We start from the raw sequence: 16,513 nt of genomic DNA, 5'->3' as shown, positions 1-16,513 counted from the left end.
TGAAAGGATCTGCAGAAAATAATGAGAAACTCCCCAAATACATGAGTACCAAGCTTGTAGCGTCATACCCAAGAAGACTCGAGGCTGCCAAAGGTGCTTCAACAAAAGACTAAGGGTCTAAATACTTAAGTAAATGTGATATCAGTTTATTTTTAATGCATTTGCAAAGATTTCTAAAAACCTGTTTTTGCTTTGTCATTATGGGATATTGTGTGTAGATTTATGAGGAAAAATATTCATCCATTTTAGAATAAGGCTGTAATGTAACAAAATGTGGAAAAAGTGAATGGGTCTGAATACTTTCCGAATGCACTGTATGTACTGATACGTAGGCTGTGTGACATTTTAAATGAATATATTTCAGTCCTCGACTAGTAATGTTCTGTACTATGTATTATGTCATGCTTCATGTGGACCAAAGGAAGAGTAGCCGATGCTTTTGCAGCAGCTAATGGGTATCCTAATAAGTACCAAATATGAATGAAAGGCAAGTTTATTAAGACTGAAAAACAACCTTCAATTACAAATAAATCCCAGCCCAGTGTAAAAATTACAATAAATAAAAGTACAAAAATAGACTTAAATAAAGTATCAAATGGAGTTGACTTTTTAATCAAGAAACTGCTCATTTGTCTGCATAAAGAACCAGTAGTCAAAAATGTAATTTTCCTTTTTTTTTTTTTATATATATACACGGAGAAAACATTAAGAACACCTGCTCCTTCCATGTCATAGACTGACCAGGTGAACAATGATCCCTTATGGATGTCCCTTGTTAAATCTAGATAACGGGGACGAGACAGGTAGAGAAGAATTTTTAAGCCTTGAGACATGGATTGTGTATGTGTGCCATTCAGAAGGTGCATGGGCAAGACAAAATATTTAAGTGGCTTTGAACGGGGTATGGTAGTAAGTGCCAGGTGCACCGGTTTGTCAAAATGGCAACAACGCTGGGTTTTTCACACTCAATAGTTTCCTGTGTATCAAGAATGGTCCACCACCCAAAGGACATCCAGCCAACTTGACACAACTGTGGGAAGCATTGGAGTCAACATGGGCCATCAAACCTGTGGAACGCTTTCAACACCTTGTAGAGTCCATGCCCCTACGAACTGAGGCTGTTCTGAAGTGCACAAGGGGGTTCAACTCAATATTAGGAGGGTGTTCCTAATGTTTGGTATCCTCAGTGTAAATTTCCACACTATGTGGTTGGAATAATACTATGACATTGAAAATGATAATGCCCATTTAGCGTAAGAGCTGTTTGAAAAGACCGCCTGAAATTTTTGCCTGTTTTTGTGGGATGGAGTTTTGGCCTGCCTGGTGACATCACAAGGCAGTTAACTAGTTAATAGACCAATAAGAATTCCAAATCTCTCTGCCATTAACAGCTAGTTTTCCCCTCACCACTCCCAGACATTCTTATCAACATTTTTGGTTGAGATATTGCTCTTTGTTAAGAATACATTTTTTTCTTCTTTAAAAAACCCCACAAAATATTTAATTGAAAACCACAGTTAATGATTTGATATTGAGATAAAACAGCTGTATTGGGGGCTTTAAAAAGGCAAATTATACAAAAGACAAAAATGTAAGTCAATAAACCAGGAAAAAAATCCCTTTTACAAATGGAAATTTAGTAATCTAATAATGTTCACAAGACATATGAAACAAGGACCATCATATTTTCATGAAATTGATACAGTCCAAAATGTTACATAAAAAAACGAAAGTCGTGAAGAGAGAGTAAACTGATTTTCAGTCTTCTTTTAAGAGCATTGGGGTACATTATGAACACTGTCTTTTGGATATAGACTAGTCCCAGACCTGTTTGTGCTCTTGCCAACTGACGAGCACAAGCAGATCTGGGGGGGGGGGAATGCGGATATGCATGAGCTGGTCAATAAAGACGGAAGGAAATGTATACTTTCTTGGCATTAACAGAAACAGCCACTATCAATGGAATGCAATCAGAGGAAAAATAATACACCAAGCTTACTAGTATATCTGCATTGTCAAAGCAAATAGTTTAATCCCACAAAAATGTGTTACTGAACACCATATAAGAAATCTGGATAATGCAATTGGAATAAGAATAGTTTCCAAGTTCTGATTTTTTTTTATTAAATTTTTTAAAATACTACTTTACTGTCACTTTGAAATTGCATATCAAACTACACATTACACTGTCTGAAATCTCACAACGCATTTCTAACCCTCCGAAATGTTACTTTTTTAGGCATTTGTATCTTCAACTAACTTTGAAAAAAAGGCACACACTCAATGTATCCCTGACTTGAAGCTCGACAATACCTTTCCAAATTAAATTCATCATTATTAATATAATTCTTTCTGCATCATTTTATTTCAAATGTGATCTTCCTATGGCATAATGACAATAAAAATGGCGAGTTAGATCTTTTAGATGAGACAACTTAACCCAATTGTTACTCATTTAAGTGCTACAATATACAGTGCATTCGGACAGTATTCAAACCCCTGGACTTTTTCCCCTTTTTGCGTAACAAACTTTTTCTAAAATTGATTAAATCGTTTTTTGCATCATTAATCTAAGCACAATACCTCATAATGACATAGCAAATATAATTTATTTCAAATGTATAAAAAAAAAATTAAATACCACATTTATTTTGTTGAAGCACCTTTGGCAGCGAATACAGCCTCGAGTCTTCTTAGGTTTAACTCTACAAGCTTGGCACACCTGTATTTGGAGTTTCTCTCATTCCTCTCTGCAGATCCTCTCAAGATCTGTCAGGGTGGATGGGGAGCGATGCTGCAAAGCTATTTTCAGGTCTCTCCAGAGATGTTTTGATCGGTTTCAAGTTCTAGCTCTGGCTGGGCCACTCAAAGACATTCAGAGACTTGCCCCGAAGCCACTCCTGCGTTGACTTGGCAGTGTGCTTAGGTTTGTTGTCCTGCTGGAACCTTCACCCCAGTCTGAGGTCCTGAGTGCTCTGGAGCAGGTTTTCATCAAGAAAAGGGTGCTAAGCGTGGGTGCTGCTATGGTGACCAGTGAGCTGAGATAAGGCGGGGCTTTACCTAGCAGAGACTTGTTGATGACCTGGAGCCAGTGGGTTTGGCAATGAGTATGAAGTGAGGGCCAGCCAACGAGAGCATACAGGTCACAGTGGTGGGTAGTATATGGGGCTTTGGTGACAAAACGGATAGCACTGTGATAGACTGTATCTAATATGTTGAGTAGAGTATTAGAGACTATTTTGTAAATGACATCGCCGAAGTCAAGGATCGGTAGGATGGTCAGTTTTACGAGGGTATGTTTGGCAGCATGAGTGAAGGATGCTTTGTTGCAAAATAGGAAGCCAATTCTAGATTTAATTTTGGATTGGAAATATTTAATGTGAGTCTGGAAGGAGAGTTTACAGTCTAACCAGACACCTAGGTTTTTGTAGTTGTCCACATATTCTAATTCAGAACCGTCCAGAGTAGTGATGCTGGACGGGCAGGCAGGTGCGGGCAGCGAACGGTTGAAGAGCATGCATTTAGTTTTACTTGCATTTAAGAGCAGTTGGAGGCCACCGTAGGAGATTTGTATGGCATTGAAGCTCATCTGGAGGTTAGTTAACACAGTGTCCAAAAAAGGGCCAGAGGTATACAGAATCGTGCCGTCTGCGTAGAGGTGGATCAAAGAATCACCAGCAGCGAGAGCGACATCACTGATGTATACAGAGAAGAGAGTCAGCCCGAGAATTGAACCCTTGTGGCACTCCCATAGAGACTGCCAGAGGTCCGGACAACAGGCCGTCCGATTTGACATACTGAACTCTATCGGAGAAGTAGTTGGTGAACCAAGTGAGGCAGTCATTTGAGAAACCTTGGCAAGGTCGATGAATACGGCTACACAGTAATGTCTCTTATCGATGGCGGTTATGATATCGTTTAGGACCTTGAGCGTGGCTGAGGTGCACCCATGACCAGCTCTGAAACCAGATTGCATAGCAGAGAAGGTACGGTGAGATTCGAAATGGTCGGTAATCTGTTAACTTGGCTTTCAAAGACCTTAGAAAGGAAGGGTCTTATGAGACTCGAAATTGAACTCCGGTGCATCCTGTTTCCAAAGGGTTTTCGTTTTGTCATTATGGGGTATTGTAGATTGTTGAGGAAAAATTATATTTGATACATTTTAGAATAAGGCTGTAAAGTAACAAAATGTGGAAAAGTCAAGGGGTCTGAATACTTTCCGAAGGCACTGTAAGTGATGTTCTTTGTTTGCAATCAATCAATACAAGCTTTTACAGCATGTTAAACTGAACATGATGAGTACCTCATATCTTTTCACTGTTTTTATATAAACTCAAATTCATATGATAGCTTAAATTCTGAATTAAGCCCACATAAAGCATAACAGTAGCCAACAACAGCCCAACCTGGACTTTAAGACAATAACCTCAAGACTGGCATATACCAGTGCCCCATGTTAACCTATGGCCAGCCCCTTTCAGGTCCACTCTCTGCTTCGAGTCCATTTTCATTAGTTTAGCAAGAGATTACGCCGACCAGAATGCATTTCACTCAGTGAATTGCAATGGCATCGGCAACACCGGACTCATTCTGAAAAGGGCACAGCAGTCCACGTCACACAAAGAATCATATTAGTTGAACTAAGTATAAGTGGTTGTGTCACTTTTTTCATTTTCTCTTCTCAATATTGGGTGCTAGAGATGGAAGCATGCATCCCAAAAATATATAAAACAAAGATTGAGCAATGAACTGTATCTGTACAATGGAGATGGATAATAAAAAATATATACAGTATAATATACACAGTCTAATTAATACATCTATTGCTGTATAAATTCAAAAATATTAGCAATCACTTAACAAGCCTGTTACAAATCTCCAAGAATGTACAATATGTCAGTCTCTTTTGGCTGGACCATGTTCCTACGACGTGTTCAGTTTGGTTCTGCCTGTCCAAAGCCGTTCCCGCAGCTCCGCTCCAGTCCAGTCCAACACAGATTTCAATATTCAGTCAGAGTGTTGCCCGCTTTAGTGCCGATTCAAATTCCTGTACCACTAGTATTGAGTCACACTGCAAATACACTCAGGGTGCTGGTCTGGTCTTTCAAGCCCAGGATGCTATATGCAATTCTCTTCAGGTGGCCGGGCAGTCTTACGCCAATGTTCTTGATATCCCTTTGAAACAGAAGACGAGAGAGATTGAGAGAGTCATTGGATAGCAACGGGGGAATTCACGTCTTGCCTTGGTTCAGATTCCTTTTATGTCACGTGTCAAACTCATTCCGCGGAGGGCCAAGTGTCTGTGGGTTTTTGCTTCACCCTTGTACTTGATTGATGAATTAAGGTCATTAATTAGTAAGAAACTCCCCTCACTTGGTTGCCAAGGTATTAATTGAAAGGAAAAAACTAAAACCTGCAGACACTAGGCACTAGCAAAGCAAAGATAGCAACCTATTGAGAATAACCTCTAGAGACTAGCTGGGAGGATGGATGGACAATTTCACATTTTCAAGAAAGGGCAAACCCCTCACATGTCCACACGTGCCAGAATCTGGCAAAGGTGTCCCACATCTAAGTCACTCATTACCAGGTTTAATTACATTTTTAATTAGTTAATGAGGATTTCCCATCTCGCCCATCAATCACTTCTCTGGCGAGCAGAGGGAGTGTCATAAATAGTTCCTGGCTAGGTCGAGTGCAACCAGATGACAAGAGATCGAGCATGGGACCGAAAATCTCACCAGGGAATATATGACACACACTTCAAAGACGTTTCCCCCGTTTCCACACAGCGCTCATTTTCATGTGTTTTGTCTGAAGACTAACTAACTCCCAGATACTGTAATTATTGAAAGACTGATATGATATTTTGGGACAGTGCTTTCGTCTGAATATCTTTTTGGGGTGTGTGTTGCCCTAAAGTCCTCTCCTCATCCACAACTGTTATACACTACATTTCCCTTAATTTCCCTTATCTCCACATTGCCCCTTCTACTCTAGTGGCTGTTCTCTCTTCTTCTCCTTCTCCTTTCCTTTTATGATGCATAAGTCACATTGGCCTTTGCCCTACACAGCCAGGATCTGCTGCAGAAGTGCTGCCCTGGGCTGCTGGTGTGGGCAAAGGAGGGAAAGAATTGTAAAAAGGACAGAGGGAGGAAGAGAGGGGGCAAACCACAAGCCACCACCAGGCCACCACAAATGAGCCCTGTCTTTATTTCGCTCCATAATTTCTTCCATCTCACTTGTTTTCTCGAGTTGTAGAAATGCCAGAGCTTATATTGTGCGTAAACTGTTCTCTGGCTTTGAAAGCAACTTTTTCAAGAACAAAAAACCCAAATACTCTGCAGAAGTCATATCCATAACATGTTTTGGAAAATCAAGAAAGGGCCCAGCTTGGGAACCAGTTGTTCTCCATTGTGCAGATACTCTATACATATATTTGTACTATTCTATTCCAACACTCTCAACCAATCTTAGATTATTTGCAATCAATAGTTTCTCAGATTAGATATTTTTTATGGTTAACATATCATCTAGCAACAGACAATGTCCCCCCAAAATAAAAATAAACGCTTAAAAAAACACTACTCACTCATTCTTCATCTGCAGCACCTGGTCCATGGTGAACACTCCGGCACAGGTGAAGTTCTCACTGTACTGGCTCATCTTGATGGACTCCAGCCACTCGGACACCGACCTGAAGGGTGAGCCATCCGAACCACTGGTGCTGGGCAGGCGGATGGATACGCTGGAGTAGTGAAAGTAGAGAAGAGCAAGGAATAATCATCAACAGCCGGCCGACAATGAAGACAATGAAAAGGCTGTAATAACCCTGCGAGGAAACGGTGAGATAAAAAGCATTTGGTGCAGCTATGGAGAAACTGATTAAGGTAGGAACCTGACAGCTCTTTGTTTTTTGTGGGGCGGCAGGTAGCCTAGCAGTTAAGAGCGTTGGGCCAGTAACCGAAAGGTCGCTGGTTCGAAACCCTGAGGTGAAAAATATGTTGACGTGCCCTTAAGCACGGCATTTAACCCTAATTGCTCTTATATTTCGCTAAATGACCAACATGTAAATGTGTTTAAAACATGTTCAGACACACATTATGCTGCCACACTAACCTACCAAGAATTTAACAAAATCTGCATTTTTTTACACTCCACTCTGTTTTGCTGTTTAATTCCCTTCTAGAGATTAAAGAACTCTTACCGGGGGTCGAAATCTGCGATTGCCTTCAGGGACTCAGGGCTCCTGAGTAGCTTGTCCAGCAGGCTGACAATGTCCGGGAAACGGGGCCTCTTGGAGCGTTCCTGCAGCCAGCACTGCAACATGAGCTGGTAGACGGTTGATGGGCAGTCCATGGGCGCCGGCAGCCTGAACGCCTCGTTGATGGCCTTCATTACCTGACAATCAGAGGCTAGAGGTCACTGAGATCTCAGACTTGAAACGGGGCTCAATGAGATGTTAAGGTAATTAGCACCAAAATTATTTTACAATCATTCGTTCTGAACAGAACCACAATTTTTTCCCCCCAATTCTTCCAACCAGCAAAATAAATGTTCTGACTCGGTTCGAACCCCCCCCAAAAATACTGGTTTATATAATTTCTTTCTGTTCTTTTTTAACCTGTGAAATCAGTTTTTTTTTACATCTAGCGCATTAAATTACTTCACCAATCAGTGCAGATAGAGCAGGCAAGCTAGTTGTTTACATGTTTGATCGACAGTGTAGCCTATGGCGCAGGATGCGACAGAAATTTTGCGGGTGGGATGAGAGCAAGAGAGAGTTGAGGAGGCTTGAAGCACTGGGCATCTTGTTATGACACGCATTATCTGAATTAGGTCCACAGAATTATACCTAGGAGGAGTGGCTTCTATGGAGGAATGTTGAATGTCCTTTGAGCTAGCTAGCTAACAAGCTTGAGCTAGCTAGCTAGCTGTGTGTGCAGAGCGGCACCAGAACTAAAAACCCTTTTGCACTTCTTGTATATTGAAAAAGTTAAATCTCTCTCCCATCTTCTGAATCACGCTTGTAATGTCAGTACAATAGCCTATGGTAACGTCAGTACAGTAGCCTATGCTTCAGACATTGGAGGGCAGGTAGCCTAAACACACACAAGGATTTTCAGCTTGCAGGCAGATCCTGGAATAAGTTTCTGAGTGAGGACTTTGCATAGACACTTTGTTGCATTTTTTGTGGGACTAGAGCAAAATGCCTGGAACGTTAAAGAACGTTATTAACCGGTTCCCATGCTTTAAGAATAACGGTTCTGTACCGGAACAGTATGGATCACATTCATTTCCGTTCCTTGAAAATGTTTGTTATTTTACAGTTTTCGGTTCTGTTCCCTGAACTGGTTCCAACTCCTGGTTAGCATTAGAATTGTAGCATACCTCGCAATTGCTCATGTCCCAGTAGGGCCGCTCGCCAAAGGCCATGACCTCCCACATGACAATGCCGAAGCTCCACACGTCGCTGGCTGAGGTGAACTTCCTGTAGGCAATGGCCTCTGGGGCTGTCCAGCGGATGGGGATCTTACCACCCTGTTGGTGGGGGAAACAAGTGGACAACACTCAGGTCAAAGCCCAAAAAAATACAGTTTTGCTCAATTCAATTACATTTTATTAAATTAAGGTCCTCTGTGAGCAGTTTACACTGAAATACAGTGTTTACAAGGCAAATGCATAAGCAAGGGCTAAGTAAAGCCAACCATTCTAACGTCCAATGATAACTCACACTGGTGGTGTAGGTGCCCTCAGGGTCGTCCTCCAGCACTCGGGACAGGCCGAAGTCAGACACCTTACACTCCAGGTTATTGTTGACCAGGATGTTGCGGGCAGCCAGATCCCGATGAACGTAGCTCATGTCGGAAAGATACTTCATGCCTGCGGCGATGCCACGCATCATGCCCACCAGCTGGAAGGAGGGCAACTCGCCATCGTGATCCTGAGGAGGAAACACATATGGTTACACAAACATACTGTTAGAGAGACATCATGTGAAGTTTCTGTGGTAACTCAGTGGCAACGCATTGTCCTTCACTTATATAGGTAACTTGCATACGATGTACTGTACTCACCTTTAGGTACTTGTCCAGTGCTCCGTTCTCCATATACTCAGTCACAATCATGGCATGTTTGACTGGAATCAAAAAAGGGAATAAATAAATGTTAACTACTGCCCAAAACAGGCAGGAAATGTATACAGATGGAATTGATATATAGACCGGGTAAGTGAATGTTTGACAGGAGCATACTGTTCTAGGTACAGGTAGCGCCCAGTAGACTAACAGAGCCTTCTTACATTTGGTGACGACTCCCTCCAGGCGAATAATGTTCTGGTGGGAGAACTGTCCCATGATGCTTGCCTCTGAAAGGAAGTCCTGCCTCTGCTTCTCCGAGTATCCCGGCTTCAGCGTCTTAATGGCCACTGCCACTTCCTTCCGCCCTGGCGCTTTCAGAATACCGCGAAACACCTCTCCAAATTCCCCTAGAGGCGCAGAAGAAAACAGTTTTTAAACCCAAAGACAAGATTGAGCAATATTTCAAGCCCTATCCTTTATATGGTTGTGGCTTGTAGTTAGGGCTGGGCGATATCAAAATTCAATTAGTTCAAATGTTTTTGTGCAGAATACCCTTTTTTTTTTTGCATTTATGTTCACTTGTTCTCATGTTGTCTTTTTGGTCTCGTCTCCTTTGCTCTTTCTGTGCACCTTCCCATTCTCTCTCACACACACACACACACACACACACAACCCCTGCCACTCACAACAACAAAGATGAGAGATCACTTCATCCTCTCTGACAAGCGGTTTCAACTCACTATTTGCATTTAAGGTTTGGTCGAACTGAATCAATCATATGGACACAAACACACGGACACATTATTTAACTGTAATAGAGAAGTTAACCTTTCCAACAATACCCTTTTAAGTCTCAACTCCTCAAATTGCATGCAGAACAGACACTACTAAAACAGGAGTCTCAACGAACATTGATTCTGAAAAATTCATGCTCAGTTTGTTGAGCGTGGCATTGCAGTATCGCATACCGCTAGCAGCATTTTAGCCAAAGACATATACTAGCCGTCTAGTCTGTTTTATAAATGTGAAATAAGCATTAAACACAATTCTATAAGGAATTGGCAACTTGTTCTCTCGTATCTCATTCTGAGAAATAAGGTAGGCCACCTGATTCCAACATCTGAACAGGAAGGGATGTGTTCAATACCAATTCAACCGTTCTACCTTGTTAGCTAGCAAATTGCTAGTTGAATTGGTATTGAACACATCACTTCACTCCGTCTCCAACTGTTTGAAGACGATGCTAGCCTGTTCACTTTGTTCAAACTTAGAGAAAACATACAACAAAAAAATGACATTGTGAATCGCCCATAAGTTTGAAAAAAAAAATAGATATGATTTTTAGGTCATATCGCCCAGCCCTACCTTTAGTGTCTCTTGAGGGTTATGGAAATTGTGTAAGGAGAAAGTAAACAAGGAAGCATACGGAGCTGTTTTGCTCCGGGCCTTTCACAGAGGTGTGTTATTGTGGGATTGCGTAAGAAATATGTGTTTCTCTCCATGATTGGGAGTCCCATAGGGCGGCACTCAATTGGCCCAGCGTCGTCTGGGTTTGGCTGGGATAGGCCGTCATTGTAAATAAGAATTTGTTCTTAACTGACTTGCCTAGTTAAACAAAGGTTACATTAAACATTTTAATCTCTCATTGGTGGAGGCTTGCGGCCTGTGTGGGAGCATGGGAATCAGCTGTCACAGAGGACAGAGCACGGTTGGGTAGGAGAAGGGGAGGTGGGGGTTGGGGGTTCAAAGAGCAGAATGGCAGATGTTGTCACACTGCAATAAAACTATCATTTGCAGAATAGGAGTTTGGGCTCGGGTGGTTATAGCCTCTCAAATACTCAGTTTTCTGCTCCAGTTACTTTTGCTTATCTTATTATTATTTAATGTGGATTTGGAGATAAAGCACTGGTCCCCGAAGCCAAGCAGAGTTGCCACACTGAATTATGTCTAAACATGCAAGTCGAAGACGCAATCCATCAATACCAATCTGAATGGTCTACCCACTGTCACTCAAGAGCTCAAGTTGTAGCCTTAACACACCCAAAAAATATATAAACTGGGACTTAGGGGATGGAAACTCCTTCATCCTTAGCCCTTAAGTACATTGTTTTAACTTAGTTCTGAACTCACCAGCTCCAATGACTTTCTGCTTGGTTACGTGGCTGGAATGGATCTCGCTGGCAAACTTGAGGATGGCTGTGTTGGGGTCCTCGTACGTGTGCGGATCCACATAGGTCTTTAGCGGCTTCAGTTGCTCTGGAGAAGAATACGAATAGATGGGCATTTGTGAAAGAAAGATAAAAATACGTAGAGAGAGAGAGGGGTACTTATTTTCTTTTGTCTACCTGAGCTAGAGAAGTAAGTATCTTCTGGTTCTTGTCTTGTATGAGAGTTCCTTCTCCTGAATAACAGAAAAGAAATATCAGTCATTGGTGTGTGCCGCCTCGATTCACTGAGGGAAAGCTTTGATAGACTGGAGCCTGTCTGTGTTTCCTAAGCCTTGTCAAAGACAGATGGACGGATCGACGGACAGATAGCGGTGTGCTGCTGTGCTGAAGGATTTGCTACAGTATGCCACAAGAAGAGCCGACCAGCTCTTATTCCAAAACAATGTGCCACTTGGGCCCGCTTCCATTCAAAGCCACTACTTGTTAGAGCAATGACAAGCTGCACTCAATGCCAATTCTCCCCTAGTGAGTGCTGGAAAACAGACGGAGATAGTAGCAAAAGGAAGGGGAGAGAAGGGCAAAAGTAAAGAAGAATGAGAAAGTAAACCAGTGAAGGGGTGAGTGGTATGGAGGTGCTTAACAAAAGGGGCGAGAAGCAAAGGGCGAGGGGCAGAGGGGGGGAAAGGAGGTTGCTGCTAACCGTTTGCGTACGAGCAGGACGACCACCACAATGAACAACATGGCCGCTCCGCCAACTGCCGCTCCGAAGATGACCGCCGTGTTGCTCTGGGGCACTGTGGCACATCAACAACAAACCCTGAGACACAATGGTAACACACTGACAAAAAAAAAAAAGACAAAAAAAAAAAAAAAAACACACACACTCCCCGACAAAAAAAAAAAACACACACACACACTGGTTCTTTCATTTCGAGGCCCTGTAGTATGGGGCGGTGTCCCAATCATCTCAAATAGCATCCTATCATTCTCCCTTCTCCTTATTAGCCTCATATGGCCATCGTCCTTACTATCAGGCAGGGTCTCAAATTCATCCTCCATGGATCCTCCAGGGCTGCCCTCGGGGCTCAGGGCCTTGACCCTGAATAGGTAGGCCGTGGCTGGGGACAATTCACTGATCTGCACAGAGCTCTTCTCCAGAATCAGAACAGTGTACGTGGTCACATCCAGATTGTCATCCTGGAAGAGTTGGAGAGGGGGGAGAGAATTGAAAGATGAGATAAGTCATGATTGATTCACTGGATTTCAGTAAGGACTCAAAATAATAATAATTTTGTTATGCGATATTGCTCCCTTTATGTGGCGTTTATCCTCCATGAAACCCCGCTCATTTTCTTTCTCTTACTCTTTCTTTCCTTTGTGCACTATCAAAACATTACATTTTTAAGTCCTTATGTAATAAAAGACATACAATAGAACAGTGCAAAAATATGCACCCGCTAGTGGTGGCGTGGGTGGTACTGTACCTTCTTGCGGTAGCTGAGTTCATAGCGGGTGGGCCGGGGCAGGGGCCTGTGGGGGGCTACAGCCCAGGACAGGGAAAGGCTGGTGGGGCTTCGCTCGACCAGACGCATGGACGTCACCTTGGGGGGGTCTAAGGAGAAGGAAGGAGGGGAGATGTCAACAATACCGAGACGTTGTGCAATATCCTTCACAGGTTCAACCAACCAAGAGCTTTTGAAATGCTTTCATTGCAATATGTGTGAGAGTTTAGTTATCATGCTTGTATGAAAAGCCATAACTACATTTCAGATCCCATTTGATCATGCATAATTAAAAGGTTTCTACTACTTCTACTACCATTACCCCTAAGTACGGTAGCCAGTGTTGAGGGTAAAGTGTTACAAAAGTAACGTGTTTTGCAATCAGATTACTTTATGAGTAACGGCATAAAGTAACGTTACTTTAAAAAAAAAAGGGTAATATTTTTAGTTATTTTTGTCAAAACCCATGATCCGAACTTGTCTCGTTTCCTCATTTAGTTCTCGAGCGAGCGGAGAAAGGCTGTTTTGAGTAAAAGCATGACAGCTGTTGTCCATACAAATTTATAGAGGACGCACCTCTGATCTTTGCCCATAGAGGGCTTTCCCGTCTTGTGGCAAGTGGGCCCTCTATACATCTCTATGGGTCAGTGTACGTGCGGTCTATGAACAGAGCTGGCGGCTCGAGATAAATATTTTGAATGAAAAGATTGGAAATCTGTACAGATGTTTTGCTTAGAGTATACACCGAGGGTACAAGAATTTGAAACACCTTCCTAATATTGAGTTGCACCCCCTTTTGCCCTCAAAACAGACTTCATTCGTCAGGGCATGAACTTTACAAGGTGTCGAAAGGGTTCCACAGGGATGCTGGCCCATGTTGACTCCAATGCTTCTCACAGTAGTGTCAAGTTGTCTGGATGTCCTTTTGGTGGTAGACCATTCTTGATCGATATGGGAAACTCTTGAGTGTGAAAAACACAGCAACATTGCAGTTCTCAAAATGGTGTGCCTGGCACCTACTACCATAAACTATTCAAAAGACACTTAAATATTTTGTCTTGCCCATTCACCCTCTGAATGGCACACATACACAATCCATGTGTCAATTGTCTTAAAAATCCTTCTTTAACCTGTCTCCTACCCTTCATCTACACTGATTGAAGTGGGTTTAACAGGTGACAACAATAAGGGATCATAGCTTTCACCTGGATTCATAAAAGTAACACAAAGTAATACTGTAAAGTAAATGTAATGAGTAATACGTAATGTATTACTTTTTCAGGTAATAAATCCCAACACTGATGGTGACTCACCTGTGTAGTGCAGGGCAGTGGTCAATGTGCTTGTGGACGGGGGCCTGTTGGAGCGCGGTGCCACCTGGCTGGCAAACAGCGACACTCCGCTGTGGGCCTCCACGGTGAAAGTGTAGTTGAGGTGGGGCTCCAGCTCGCTCACCGCCACCCAGGTGTGCATCAGGCCCAAGCTGGCTGGCTCGAAGCGCACCTTCTCCCCGCACGGCTGGCACGTGGCGCCATCACAGCATCTACACTCCACACTGTAGGTGATGTCACTACGGCCGCCCGTGTCCTCCGGCGGGCTCCATGACAGATGCAGCTTGCCCGCAGCCAGCTGGGTGGTCGTGGCGACCAGTTCTTGAGGCGCTGAGGGCAGGCCTAAGGCAACAGGAGCAGGAAAATGGATGCATAGTATGTTAGTTCACGATGTATGATTAATGTCATCATTATGTCAACCACTGTAGCATTCTGTGATTTTCTATTTAGTGTCATTATGCCATTATTTTGGTTAAGAGAGCACTATGAGCGCAATAAAAACTCTCATTAGTTGTCAGTGTGGGATCCACCAATGGTGACAGTGCACATTAAAGTCATTTTCCTAAAATGGACATCTTCCTCCTCCTAACCTGAGCAGGGCCCTATTGACGGGTCGTCAGGAGCGCGGTAGAAGCCTTCTGCACATGGGCAGAGCAGCGCCCCGGAGCCCAGCAGCTGGGTGTTAGCAGGACATAGTTTGCACGTGTCGCTGGGCACGAAGGCTTTGAAGAAGCCTGGCTGACACTCTGAAAACACAAACACACACAGGGGAGACTTTCATTAGGAACTGAAGGGAACTACTTAAGAAACGGGAAATTAAAACATGGCAAGGAAAACATGGTGTGTATCCCAAATTGCACTTTACTCCTTACATGGTGTGTACTGCTTTTGACCAGATCCCTATGAACCCTGATGAAAAGTAATGCACTATAAAGGGAATAGAGTCCCATTTGGATGAAAAAAAGTGTTTATGTAGATGATTATTACAGTGTTTTCCTACATCTGAGTGGGTGTTTGGTGCAGAAACAACAGCCATACTACTACTTTTTAAACCTTTAAACCATCCACCTTTTCTCGCTCTCTCTCTAAACCAATACAACCAGTCTTCCCACATTTCCAGGACAGTAAGTCAGCCATCAATACTCCACGAGAAGAGGAGAGAAAACAGAGGAGTGCAAGCCAGAATCAAGTGGGAAAAGAAATCAGAAAGAGAGAAAATGAATAAGTGAAACCATTATGTGCATACTTGAGCCATCTTTTAAAAAGACCCCTGTGCAAATATGAAACTGTATCGCTTAGATAAGATGTCTGCTGATTTCACACATGGGAGAATAGAGTGAGAGAGATACAGGTAAGCTCAAGCTGTGCACCAACAGTAGTTGGAATCAGAGTAAGACGGCGTGAAATCTCTGAGGGTCTCATGGAGGAAAGTGAAAATGAGAAGGCCGCCCTTAAATGCTCCAAAAACATTCCAATGGCTTCTGGTCATGTCCGTGCTCTATCCCCTTACATGACTACACACACACGGCGAGCAAATCTGACTTCAGAGGAAGGATTACTGTTCTCTTCACCTGTTTCCCCTGCCCTCTCTCACACACACACTGTTTGCTTTGGTTCTTCTATTTCCAGGCCCTGCAATATGGGTCTTTATTCCAATTATCTCAAATAGCATCCTTTCTTCAGCCAGCTCTCTTTTCCTAGGTTGACATCATTGCTTTATCAGACATTAGGGGGGGGGCGAGAGAAATTGATTACAGGCAATGGAGGAATGACCTGAGAAAGAAGGTGAAATATGTAAAGAATCAATGATATATGGTTCCAGTGTCTGCATCCAAAAGGTAACACCAGGGGCAAGTCAAGAAGGACACCGATGTCTATTCTCAGAGAAATATCAGCTTTGATCAGTTACCGCCTTCGCTGAAGTTTACTTGGATCACGCAAGTAACCGGATGACATGGCGAACATGAATGACAGTAGTGCATTCTTAGTTGAGAGAAAAATCGAAGCATGAAAAGATTTTGGATTGTTACTCATTCTTTCACATCCCCTTTCCTCTCTTTCTCTGCCAGCTGATTCTATAACGTTCATGACTACTCATTAACAAGATCTCGAAGGTCGAAAAGACATGGCGGGACAGAGAAACAGAAGGGCAGCAGAGGGATAGAAAGAAAGAAGGGTATCGAATCCTATTGCGAGTGGGCAAACGAAACAGCTGCCATCTCGAATCCCAATCCATAGGCCTCCGTCTTCTCTGACCTCCCCACTGGTAATCAACAAATACCTCTGTCCCTTCCCTTCAAGCCTCACCAAAAGGCTCCCAGCTAACTCATTAGCATATTCTTTCACAAGCAACCAGCAGGCAGAAGAATGTCAAGCCATTCAACATTTTTATTTTAAATAAACACTTGTTGCAAATAGTAGAAATGTCACAT

At 42.9% G+C, this 16,513-nt stretch overlaps 1 protein-coding gene across 1 annotated transcript in view; it reads right to left on the bottom strand.

Annotated features, from left to right (window-relative positions):
• Positions 1–477: 477 nt before the first annotated feature.
• Positions 478–16,513, bottom strand: part of LOC109908063 (ephrin type-A receptor 2) — a 38,623-nt gene continuing 22,587 nt past the window's right edge. Inside the window, exons 4-17 of the mRNA XM_020506491.2 lie at positions 14,672–14,827; positions 14,064–14,423; positions 12,733–12,860; positions 12,277–12,445; positions 11,949–12,042; positions 11,426–11,481; positions 11,211–11,336; positions 9,302–9,487; positions 9,078–9,139; positions 8,735–8,944; positions 8,392–8,541; positions 7,208–7,401; positions 6,593–6,748; positions 478–5,175 (exon numbers count right to left, since the gene is read on the bottom strand). Of these exons, the coding sequence (XP_020362080.1) occupies positions 5,067–5,175; positions 6,593–6,748; positions 7,208–7,401; positions 8,392–8,541; positions 8,735–8,944; positions 9,078–9,139; positions 9,302–9,487; positions 11,211–11,336; positions 11,426–11,481; positions 11,949–12,042; positions 12,277–12,445; positions 12,733–12,860; positions 14,064–14,423; positions 14,672–14,827 (2,156 nt within the window). The 3' untranslated portion in view covers positions 478–5,066. The remainder of the gene's footprint in view (positions 5,176–6,592; positions 6,749–7,207; positions 7,402–8,391; positions 8,542–8,734; positions 8,945–9,077; positions 9,140–9,301; positions 9,488–11,210; positions 11,337–11,425; positions 11,482–11,948; positions 12,043–12,276; positions 12,446–12,732; positions 12,861–14,063; positions 14,424–14,671; positions 14,828–16,513) is intronic.

Source organism: Oncorhynchus kisutch, linkage group LG17, assembly GCF_002021735.2.
Source record: "Oncorhynchus kisutch isolate 150728-3 linkage group LG17, Okis_V2, whole genome shotgun sequence".
In the NCBI taxonomy this organism is placed as follows: Eukaryota; Metazoa; Chordata; class Actinopteri; order Salmoniformes; family Salmonidae; genus Oncorhynchus; species Oncorhynchus kisutch.
The sequence above is the reverse complement of the archived record's forward strand: the minus strand, read 5'-3'. Positions and strand labels throughout refer to the sequence as shown.